Source organism: Gossypium hirsutum, chromosome D02, assembly GCF_007990345.1.
Source record: "Gossypium hirsutum isolate 1008001.06 chromosome D02, Gossypium_hirsutum_v2.1, whole genome shotgun sequence".
NCBI lineage: Eukaryota > Viridiplantae > Streptophyta > Magnoliopsida > Malvales > Malvaceae > Gossypium > Gossypium hirsutum.
Genome location: NC_053438.1, coordinates 7251175 through 7262402, shown reverse-complemented (window position 1 = coordinate 7262402; position 11228 = coordinate 7251175). Strand labels below are relative to the sequence as shown.

The window sequence follows — 11228 nt, the reverse complement described above, 5'->3', positions numbered from 1 at the left end:
TGGAGTACGTGGGGTGCACTTTACTCACCTAAGGTTTATGGTGGGATGGGTTTCTGAGATCTTTATCTGTTTAAAAAAGCCCTTTTAGCTAAGCAAGTTTGGCGAATTTTTTCTCAGCCCGATTGTCTGTTGTCAAGAGTTTTTAAAGCCTGTTATTTTCCTTTTCTGATATTTTTTCAACTAAAGTGGGGTCTTACCCTTCACTTACCTGGAGAAGTATTTGTAGTGCCAGGGATGTGTTTGACGATGGTTTACTGTGGAAAATAGGCAGCGGTGCTAGGGTGAACATATGGAATGATCCCTGGATACCGGGGCCTGGGAATGGTAGACTGTTAGTTCAATCTATAGATACTCAATGGACCATGGTGGATCAACTTTTAGATGAAGAGACTCGTACCTCGAAAAATGAGGTCCTTAATCGACTCTTTGGTGTTGAACATGCAAAGCGTATTATGACTATCCCCATTGCCGGATGTGGGTCTCCTGACTTGCAAGTTTGGCGGCATGACGCCTCTGGGGATTATTCAGTTAAGAGTGGATACAGGTTTTTGATTACAAGTATGACAAAGCAAACAGTATTTGAGAGTTACAGTAAAATGTATACATTAATTTGGGATCTTCAGATCCCTGCTAAAATTAAGATCCATCTCTGGCGTCTTCTTAAAGACTATGTGCCTCATTTCATGAATTTGGTGAAAAGGAGGTTGCGGGTCGATTCGGTGTGCCCTCTGTGCAAGTCAGAGCCGGAGGACTCCCACCATTTATTATGGTACTGTAATGTCTTGAGGCAGCTGTGGTCTCTTTTAAAGCTCTCAATGGATTTCAGTGTTTTTACCTCGGAAGGAACAACAAATTTTGTCAGTGCCTTTCTAGCAATGAATATGAATGAAAAGAAACTTAGTACTATCTCTTTATGGGCTCTCTGGTACAAAAGAAATAAACTAGTCAATGAGGGGTTAAACTTTGAGCTCCATGATCTGGTTAGTTTTATTCAGAGCTACTATCAGGACTTAAGTTTTGCTAAAGCTAAAAACTTGACTGTTAGTATGAAAAGGAATGCTCTGTGGAGACCTCCTATGCCCGGGGTTATTAAGCTGAATTTTGATGCCTCCTTCGCAAGTATTTCTAATCTTTCTGTTTCAGCGGTACTAGCTAGGGATTCTGAGGGTCTAATCATAGGTGCATGTACGTACCCGATGGTGGACATCGTAGATGCTTTTGTGGCTGAGGCGAGAGCGTGTGAGAGGGCTGTCTATTTTGCCCTGGATATGGGTTTTAGGAAGGTAGTCTTAGAGGGCGACTCGCTAATTGTTATTAAGAAACTAGTCTCAAATGATACCGATAGATCTGTTCTCTGTCATATCTCACACCATATTCAAGGGTTGGCAGGAGCTTTTGAAGAGATCACTTACAATTTTATTCCCAGGGAGGCAAATAGAGCGGCGCATGAGCTGGCGATGGTAGGCCGGAAACAGAAATTGCCTTGCTTTTGGGTTGAAGAGGCACCAGCAAAGGTTATTGAGGTAGCGGAGTTGGATCGCCATGAATGGTCTTGTCAGGACAGATCTGGGAGTGGGCTTTGAGGTTTGGAGAAGGTTCTAAGAATCTCCTGTTTGCACTCAAAGCTATTAGTTTTCCGACCTTTGGAGATTTAGTTGCTGATTTTCTCGGAAATTTGCTAGCATTCTTTTGGGCTTTTGTTTCGTTTTCTGGTTTTAGTTGTTTTGCTTTGTTTTTGACGATATGTCTTCTGTTTGCTGTCGTTTGGATTTTTGTTGGGTTTTATGAATGCCAACTTTATTACAAAAAAAAATTCATAACCAACTAAATGTAACAATTTGGGCCGAAAACGAGAAAATCCCTATCCCAGTATAGCACACACTTGTTCCTATTCCCAAACAAAGATAAAACCAAGATATTCGCTTTAGCTTTAACCTTAAGCTCAAACCTCCACCGAAACCCTCGCTTATAAATACCATTCGTCCGATCTTTTTAAACCCCTCTCTCGCTCTCTCTCGCCGCCGCCTGCGTCTCTCTCTTCATCTCTCTGAACCAAAAAGTCTTTAGCTTTTCGCTTCGAGAGAGACCATGTTGGTTTACCAGGATCTCATCTCCGGTATTAACTCTTTTGCTTCTTTTTTTTACCCAACATTCTCTCTGATCTTGATTTGTGTTTTCATCGATTTGTATCGCTTTTCGTTTAGTTTTATAGCTTTTGTGGTTTTTATTAGATCTGTGTTTACTAATCCATGTTTAGGTTTTTTTTTTGGTTTAGTTTTAATCGATAAATAAGTAGAGATCCCAACAAAACTCAACTTCAAAACAGATTTTAGCTATTGGTTCTATTAAATTTTAGTGAGCTTGGGTGTTTAAAAAACTGGAAGAAGAACGGATCTTTTTTATTGCTCTGCATAGAGTTATTAATTTCAGCTGTGGGGTCTTCAAATTCTACTATCTTACTGTTTTTAAAGCTAAAAAAGATGGGTGCTTTTGTTTAGGGTTATTTATTTTGTTGATGCAAGTGTGTTGACCTTTGTGGAATGGAGTTGACTTTTTAAATCATGGCTTTTTTAGCTTATGAGATTCAGCGTCCACAAATTTTAGCTGTTGGGTTTAATAATTGTGGTAACCTGGGTTTTTGTTTTTAATGCTAAAATTCATAGATCTTTGATTATTGTGCTTGGGGTTTAATTTAGTTGCTTGTTGTTGCAAGTTTGTTCCGCTTTGTAGGATCAAGGCAAGTTGAACAAACTATGTTCTTGGTGTTTCTTAAAGCTAAAATATAGGGATTTTTTATTGCTATACTTGGGGGAATTTTGTTGATGCAAGCGTGTTGGTTAGCTTTGCCGTGTTGAGTTGAATGAATTATGATGATTAATTTCAGGTGACGAGCTTCTTTCTGACTCATTCCCCTACAAGGAAATCGAGAATGGGATGCTGTGGGAAGTTGAGGGAAAGGTTAGTATATTGGGAAATTGTTAGCTTACAAGGTTTTAGATTTTTCATACTGCGAAACGGGATCTAAATGCAGTTTGCCTGATTTTTTTTGCTGCTTTTTAGTGGGTTGTGCAAGGAGCTATTGATGTTGACATTGGTGCCAATCCTTCAGCCGAAGATGCTGATGAGGATGAAGGTGTTGATGACCAATCTGTGAAGGTTGTTGACATTGTTGACACTTTCAGGCTTCAGGTTTGTCAGTTCTAATTCAAAACTATTTCACACTTATCAACTTTCAAGGTAGAACTTGAATAGTATATTCCATTACACACTTGCAGGAGCAACCCCCTTTCGACAAGAAGCAGTTTGTCGTGTTCATGAAGAAGTTCATCAAGAACTTGACACCGAAACTGGATGCGGAAAAGCAAGAGTCCTTCAAGAAAAACATTGAGGGAGCAACCAAGTTTTTGCTTTCAAAATTGAAGGACCTTCAATTGTGAGTTGCCTACCTCTTACCGTACTTTGTCAAATTCTTTTCGGTTTTTAGTAGAACTAAAAATCTGGGTTTTTGTTGCAGTTTCATCGGGGAGAGCATGCACGATGATGGATGTTTGGTATTTGCTTACTACAAGGATGGTGCTGTTGACCCGACATTTTTGTACTTTGCCTATGCATTGAAGGAGGTCAAGTGCTGAGGTTTGAAGCAAAGAAAAAAAAAGTGGTTGCTGAAGAATTTAGTCCTTTTTATTATTGCTTTTGTCTCTTATTTTCAGTACTCTGCGAAAGACATAAATTATTTATGGTTTTTGATGTTTTTGATTTAATTGTTTGTTGTTTTATCATGGAATGGTTTCTATTTTTATGGGTTGACTAAACAAGAATTTAACTCTTTGTTCTATTACTACTTAATTTTATTGGAAGGAGGTTTTTGGGACAAATATGGCATGTTAAACATAATATTATGACTAAATTTTAATTATTTTAAATGCAAACTTCATAAACCTATGAAAATACTCAAGCTATTTGTTTGTCTCTAATTAGACTTTTTAAATGAACATATGTTCGAGTGTTTTGATATCTAAACTATAATGGATGATATGGATTAATTTGTGCATTTTCAGAATTGTCAGGGGTATTTGATTTAAATTTTCTTGAAGATTTACACGTAACCAGAATTTAAGAACATCAAACTTTGTTGGTAAATAAAAAGCATCTTAAATGGTTTACTCCATTATCACTTCATCCTTTGTTAGAAACTTATTGTGTGACGTTAGTTTTGTGAACTTGCTCTTCAGTTCAGGCTTTGATAACATCTTAAATCATACTGATTTCTTGGTTCCGAATGGTCAACACAACAAAAAATCAAACAATATGAAATGAAATATATACAAGAGCATATCGAATTTACATGGTATTTTGAATAAGACTAAATGTTCAAATTAGGATCTAACCAAAAAGAAATTATTCACGGTTATATAAAAGCTTAACATTTATAGAAGTGCTCAAATATTGCTTAAAAAAACATAATAAAAACATAATTTAAAATCTAATATATGGCATTTGAGTATTTTCAAGAAGGGTTAACCTTCATACGAGCACTTTTAAAAAATTTTGGCTCCTATTTAAAACCAATTATATCATTGACTTTTTAATAATAATGAACAGAATGAAGAAAAAATAACTTAAAAAATGAGGGGAAAGAAATCAAGAAAGATTGTAAAAATATTAATATACATTCATTTTATACCTTATAATAACAAAACTGAATGGTTTTTTAACCCATTTAATCGAGTTTTACAAAACCACATTTTCTTTGATAATACAATACAGTACCAACTGTTAAATTTGACAAACGTCACTAAAAATCAACCATCACCCATGTTGTGCTGAATTAAGCTAATCCCAATGCTTTATTGTTATACAAGAGAAAACGGTTGAAATTTTTTCATAATTTGATTTCCATTACAGTTTTTTTTTTAATTTAAAACAAAAGAGAAAAAGTTACACAATTCAGCATCGATTCAGAAATAATAGTAAACAAGTTATTTTGATACATTTCTTGATTTCAGCATTCATTCCAACCATTGGTAAGTGATACAATATCTATATTTTTATCATAATTACATTATACATACAATTAACTATGCCAAATGAAATTAGGTCTTACAAGAATCACAATTATTTTTCTTTTTTCTTCTTTTTTTTGAAAACCAAAAATGCAGAAAGCAATGTATGTCAGGTTTTAGTTTCCTACAATGTTCCATTCCCAGACTTATGTTGCTCCGATTCTTCAGTTTGTTTTTTTCAAGTACCCATTAGATAAGGATATGACCTTCCAAAAAGATCCACAGATGCACAAGAAAACCAAAAAAAAAATTGAACATACCAGTATCCGATGATCTCACTCCGAAAAGTAACTTTGTACAGGGCTAACATTGTTGTTTGATTTCAGACAAGCTGCACGACGGCAGCTACTCTCAAGGCGCCATTTTGAAGAAGATCAGCAAGTTCATCAAACAACAAAGCTGTCCTCCATCCCCAACCTTTGGGAGCTTTTGGTAGAAGAGTGCCCCTCTGTTTGAAGCTTCCGAACACCATTACATCTCGCTTTGATGGACAAATTAGCTGGAAAAATGAAGGTATGAAAACAGAAGGTCATCATAACTATGAATAAGGGAACAGATTGCAAATGCTTCGATTTGAACTTAAACTTACTAGATTTTTAAATTCTACATTAAGTAATAGAATCTATTACCTGATAACGAGCGGTGACCTTTTCCCGCGAATCGATAAACATGTGAACCTGAAAAGTGAAAACAGGATGTTTCGTATTATTCAAAAGCTCCGGTTAACAAATATAGCAAAAGATTGTTTTCCATGGATTAAATGAAAGACCATCTCAAGCTTTGATTTGGCAAAACAGGGCTGACCTTTCCAAGAGAATCAGTTATTTCAGCTTTCCGACGGTGAAGAAATAGTCCTGTGATGGGAGAAAACTAGATTGAGAAAACAACTGCAAAATTGTCTTTTATGACCTTGGAAAAACAAAAGGATAAGTTCTCAAGTTTTTAGCCTTAGAACATTACCCAGAGTCCTACGTCCTTGAGGATCTTCATCATTAAAGGCCTGAACGCTAACCTGTAAATTGAAACCAATCTTATAACGTAAATCTTCATACAAACATGGAATATAAAATTAAAAAGCTTAATAAATAAAGAAATGTGCAAGAACATCAGGTTCTTGGTTTCATAATTTTCTTTCAGATAAACAATCGAACCTATTCTGATTAAATAAGATATTAAGACAGTTGTGGAGTTGGAACTAAATCAGTCCTGGGGTTCTGAAAGGGTCTTTCATATTCAAATACCTTCCACAATGAACCGGCATAAAAGAACTCGGGAGAGTGCTTGACTTGACCATCACTGAGCCTGTGCACATCCTCAAATTGAACCCTGTAGAGCCAGCAAAAGATTTACAGAGCATTATCAGAATAAGTCATTGACTAACAAAAAAAAAAAAAGGAAAAAAACAAATACTGACAAGATCTATGGATTTTAACAAAGGCGATATATAACAAATTGCACCCTAAAATCCCTACAAATGTGCTCTTGCTTCTCTAGAACATAAGAAGTACGTCATGTGTTAGACACAAGATCAAGAATGGCAAACCTATCAGTAAGTAATATAGTTGAATTACTGAAAACGAATTATCTTCCAACAAAATAGAATAATGCGCAAGACACCAAGTGGAAGAATTTCCACCAACAACTATATGCACCAACTTCCATAGTTTATGGAAGCTTTTATATTACTTATTTGAAATTACACAGCACAAACCAACAGTTAAGCATAACAAGAAAAAATTTACCCAAAACGGAAGGAAGGGAAGTGACTTAGAGGGGTTTTCAAGTCCAATGATATAGAAGAACTAGTTGCATTCTCCCAGTCAATTCCAATGGCTCGATCTGGTGTCTCTAACATCTGCATGGCAATCCCACTAGTAGCTGGCCTTGCAATAGAAGTCATAGGCACTTTGCTTTGGGGATCCAACTCGCAACTCCTCTCTGTTTGTTCTTCACGAACATTAATGGCATTACTAGTTCCTCCTTGGCTTAACTCCACCAGAGCTGTTAAGCCACCTCCAGACATGTCTCCATTATGGTCGGCTCTAGCCTCTGAATCCTCATTAGCAGGAGACTGCTGGCCAATTCTGTTGCCCATACCAAAGGGCACACGAGAAAAGACAAAACGTGTTGGAGTCCACAAAGTTGCAGGAACAGAAGTAGCACCACGTCCAATACCTGCAAGCCCATCAATAGCCCCCCTAACCTGCACTCTAACTGGCCTAAAAAGGCCATTTCCTTCATCTTGAGCATTGTCGGCCACATACACATTTCTGATGTTACCAGTTAGATGACTTTGGTCATGCTCTTGCACATAATAGCCTGTAGTAGCTACTCCATGTTGAATACCAAATGGCTGCCTGCAACTGCATTGCATACTAGTAAGGCAGCAATTTTTGCATGTGTCAGCTCCAATTTCTTGCACCCTCTGGCGTAATAGCATCTACATTATGGCCATACAAGCAAAAACAATCAAATCCTCATCAAAGCCACATGCAGAGGCCAAATTTTTCCACAAGAGGAGGCCAAAATTTTAAGGAATTGTAAATGCTTATATTACAAAGGGAGAAACTCCCAAGATAAAAAGAATAGAAGTCTTTGCCATCTTCCATAAGTCTAAAATATAAAAACTCAAAATACCACCAGGTTCAATGAGTTCCTAAATATTTAACCTAAAACCCATTCATCAATTTCAATTGTGTTTGTCACCAGAATAACCGTTAACATGCTGATATATCCAGACTTCAACAGGTATTTCTTAATACAGCATCAGAAATAACAGAAAAGGAAGCACATGGGTGCAGAAAACAAACCTGCAGCCAAAGGCCATCATTCAGAGCTTTGCAAGGAAACCCCAATTCTTCAAGTTGTTTCCTCACATTCAAAAGTGCCTCAAAGGACATATTGCAATATAGAAGAGAACCCCCTTCAAATATATTAACAAAAGCATCATAATCCTCACCACCAACCCCACAGTTCCCTTTTGCATAGCTTTTTACCTGTCTTTTACCCACAACCCTGCCACCCCAAGACAAAGAAGCCATGCTACATCTTCCCCAATCATTTAACATGAGCCCACTACAGGAAGAATCCTCAGAAGAGCAATGCTTTGATTGATCACTTGCAAGCCAATTATTGTTATTCAACTGGTAGCACGAGCCTTCCTCAGATGGCCCCTCCATGGCCATTCCTCCACCTGTTCCATCACCAATTGGCATTTCAACATATGAATGTGAAGTTCTTATACCCTCTGAAAATGAACTACTCATTGATGAAGACTGATCCATGCTACAGGGGCACAGAGATTCTGAGCGAGCATATTTAGGTCGCTGAACCTGTTGGTCAGCGCTAGATATTCCTGCTGGTATGTCAACTACACAACCTGCAAGATCAACTGGGAGCTTCTAAGTTCTGAGTAGTTATCTTTTAAACTTAAATGTCTCAATTCAGATTCCAATTTCTTACCATTAAAGCTATCAACTAAATTTTTTCCCTTTCCTTTAGAAGACTCAAGAGAAGTGCCGACATCTATCTCAGAAGAGGAGGAACTTCCTTGACCAGATCTTTCCGGCTGGTAAAAAGCACCTTTTGCGAGAAGGGTGTAAAATGCCAGTTCAAACCTTTTGATAAAAACAAATACAATAGATCACCCAACAGTATAAAAACAAACCGCCAAACCCAAGTTTAAGAATCAGGACTGCAAATAAATCCTACCGTTTTTCTTCACTAGATACCCACAGCTCATCAGAGGTCAGTAATGCATGTAACGTCTGAGATGAAAGTTTAGGAAGCACCTATCCATGATGAGGAAAACCCAATGACCAATCAGATAAGCATACTGGAAAACTCATAAGAAATAACATTCACCATTAACCTACATTCCACAAAAATGTTGGCTACTTAAAATTCACTCTCTAGCATTCTAATTAGTCCCTCTACAATTTAGTCATGATAATAAAATAACGAATAGATATTAACTTGAGTTGATAAAACGTAAAAACACCAAAACTGTAACCTTTTAAGCTTTACCTCTTTCAATTCCATGGCACCACTTTGACAAAGATAGCCCCAGCAAGCACTCCTCACCCTTTCTCCATGTATCCCATAATCTTGATTCTCGGCAAAAACCTATATTTTACATCCCAATTTTGATTAAAAAAAGTAGAGAAAAAAAAAAGAAATTTGTTAAATTATAGTTCAAACCTGATATGCTAAGAAATTCGAAGTCCAGAGCTCAGATATAATAAAATCCGTACATATAGCACATAGATCCTACAAGCAGTTTCGAATTCACAAAATTATAAACCAATAAAAAAAAATTAATTTATTACCTCTGAAATGATTAAAAAACCATTTAACTTTAAAAGAACCTGAAGATCAAGAAATGAAGCAGCAGCTAAAACGCGAAACGCATTATTATCATTAAGCTTGGGATGGTGTCCGTACAAATAAGCCAACGCGACCGCGATTGCTTCGCCGTTAACGTTGCTGTCGTCGACGTTTAGCGTTACAACCGGAGAATTAGCTTCTTTCCAAGGCCCGTGAAGCATATTCCTCAATTATTTAAAAAAAACTAAAATTAGTTTATAATTATAAAAAATTAAAACTTAGGTTTTTATTTTTATTATTTGTCATTCGTTTTAAACCTGAAGTAAGAGCTACGGGAGAGGATTAAGCGGTGGAGGTGGTAGGTGGATCCCATGGCGTTAACGACAATGTCAGAGAAGGAACCGCCGTTGAAACCTTCCATTCGGATATGTTCGCAAAGGGAATTGAGGTTACAATCGAAGGCTCTGAGTTCGCTGCAGCTACGGTCGTTCTCAGAGTGCTGTGGTGGAGGAGGCGGTGGCGGTGGAATCGACATTTTCAATTGCGGCTGGTGATGGTGGTGGTGCGTTGGTTGTCCGTACGATCGGTGCTTCGAGAATTGCGGTTCCATCCGAAAGGTCGCCGTTTATGGACATGAGGAAGAGAGAAGAGCTTTTTTTTCTTCTTCTTTTTAGTTTATTAATTAGTCAGTGATTGAAGCGACGCGCTCTGCAGTTTAACCCAAAACGCATCGTTTTGACTATATTAAGAACCTTTCTTTTGTCGAATCCGATTAAATTAGATTATCAAAGCTAAATAGTTATTAAAAGTTTTTATCAAATTTTGCTGTTAGTCCCTGTACTATGTGTAAATTAAATATTTAGTCATTATGCTCTAATTTGGTAAATTTAGTTCCTACACTTTTTGAATTTTAAAATTTTAATCCTGATCTAAAGGGTAGCAATTAAATCTACTAAGTTAAATTTTGCTACTAGTTATGTTACTACCCGTAAGTTGTAAATTTAGTCTATATTCTCCAATTTGATCATTTTTATTTCTCACGCTTTTTGAATTTTGAAATTTTAGTTTTAACTTAAACAATATCTATTAAATCCGTTAACTAAAATAGCTTGGCATTTCTATGAGTATTATGAGAAAATAGTAACTTAGTATGACATTACACATACGATAATATATTTGTTGCATGAAATTTTGAAAATAACATAACAAGTGTAAGAATGATGTTTCAAAATTTGAAAGTAAAAGGATTTTAAATGACCAAATTAAAATACAGAAACTAAATCCACGTCATACACCTAATATAAAGGCTAATAAAAGAATCTGACCAAAGTTCTCTATAAATAGTGTATATCACATAACTTAAAGGGATAAATCTCAAAACTACACATATTATACTTCCTCCACGTGTCCTTCCACATGTCATAAACGGGCATGCCACATGTTCAACATGTCCATGTCCATGCTGGGTGAACCTCTAATCAAGCGAGCCTAGTGAATCTTGGATTATAGTAAACTTACAAACTTTCATGGGACCACCCTCGCCAGATGCACATAAGGTTATTAGACTAATTGATTGCCCAATTATCCTAAAATATCATATCCTATGATGTCACATCACTGCCACTACAAGGAAACAATGTATAACTCCACTGTCAGTAAGCTTAGGACGTGTGTACTTTTTTTATTCCCATATTTAAGTTTACCATGACACTTGAGAGAGGGGGTAAGACATAAAAACTTATTCTCCTTCTTCTATCCAACCAAACCTAACCTTCCAAGATTTACAACCAAACATTTCAAACAATGGCTCTCCGCCCCTACTAAGGGTGAACCACCATC

At 36.6% G+C, this 11228-nt stretch overlaps 2 protein-coding genes across 3 annotated transcripts; one reads left to right on the top strand and one right to left on the bottom strand.

Annotated features, from left to right (window-relative positions):
* The first annotated feature begins 361 nt into the window (after positions 1-361).
* On the top strand, positions 362-3761 carry LOC107912447 (translationally-controlled tumor protein homolog). Its single transcript, XM_016840630.2, has 5 exons — positions 362-2116; positions 2885-2958; positions 3061-3189; positions 3276-3433; positions 3515-3761. Exons 1-5 carry the CDS (start codon positions 2089-2091, stop codon positions 3630-3632), a joined length of 507 nt encoding a protein of 168 aa, XP_016696119.1. The 5' UTR covers positions 362-2088; the 3' UTR covers positions 3633-3761.
* On the bottom strand, positions 3704-10050 carry LOC107912445 (uncharacterized). 2 transcript variants are annotated; one of them, XM_041088203.1, is made up of 13 exons: positions 9707-10050; positions 9431-9614; positions 9264-9332; positions 9090-9188; positions 8775-8854; positions 8526-8680; positions 7874-8454; positions 6806-7503; positions 6305-6389; positions 6024-6075; positions 5868-5917; positions 5693-5740; positions 3704-5562 (listed from the first exon to the last, which is right to left on the bottom strand). In XM_041088203.1, the coding sequence occupies exons 1-13, from the start codon at positions 9997-9999 to the stop codon at positions 5386-5388; spliced, it is 2571 nt and encodes an 856-aa protein (XP_040944137.1). In that variant the 5' UTR covers positions 10000-10050; the 3' UTR covers positions 3704-5385. The 2 variants fall into 2 exon arrangements, with proteins under 2 accessions (XP_040944137.1, XP_040944138.1); XM_041088204.1 differs by having other exon boundaries at positions 7874-8442.
* Between the last annotated feature and the right edge of the window lie 1178 nt (positions 10051-11228).

Coding starts and splice junctions, on each gene's coding strand:
- LOC107912447 (XM_016840630.2), top strand. CDS start 2,089: ATGTTGGTTTACCAGGATCTCATCTCCG. Junction 2,117..2,884: donor TTACCAGGATCTCATCTCCG/GTATTAACTCTT, acceptor GATTAATTTCAG/GTGACGAGCTTCTTTCTGAC. Junction 2,959..3,060: donor TGTGGGAAGTTGAGGGAAAG/GTTAGTATATTG, acceptor GCTGCTTTTTAG/TGGGTTGTGCAAGGAGCTAT.
- LOC107912445 (XM_041088203.1), bottom strand. CDS start 9,999: ATGGAACCGCAATTCTCGAAGCACCGATCGTACGGACAACCAACGCAC. Junction 9,333..9,430: donor CTTCATTTCTTGATCTTCAG/GTTCTTTTAAAG, acceptor AACTGCTTGTAG/GATCTATGTGCTATATGTAC. Junction 9,189..9,263: donor CGAATTTCTTAGCATATCAG/GTTTGAACTATA, acceptor TGTAAAATATAG/GTTTTTGCCGAGAATCAAGA.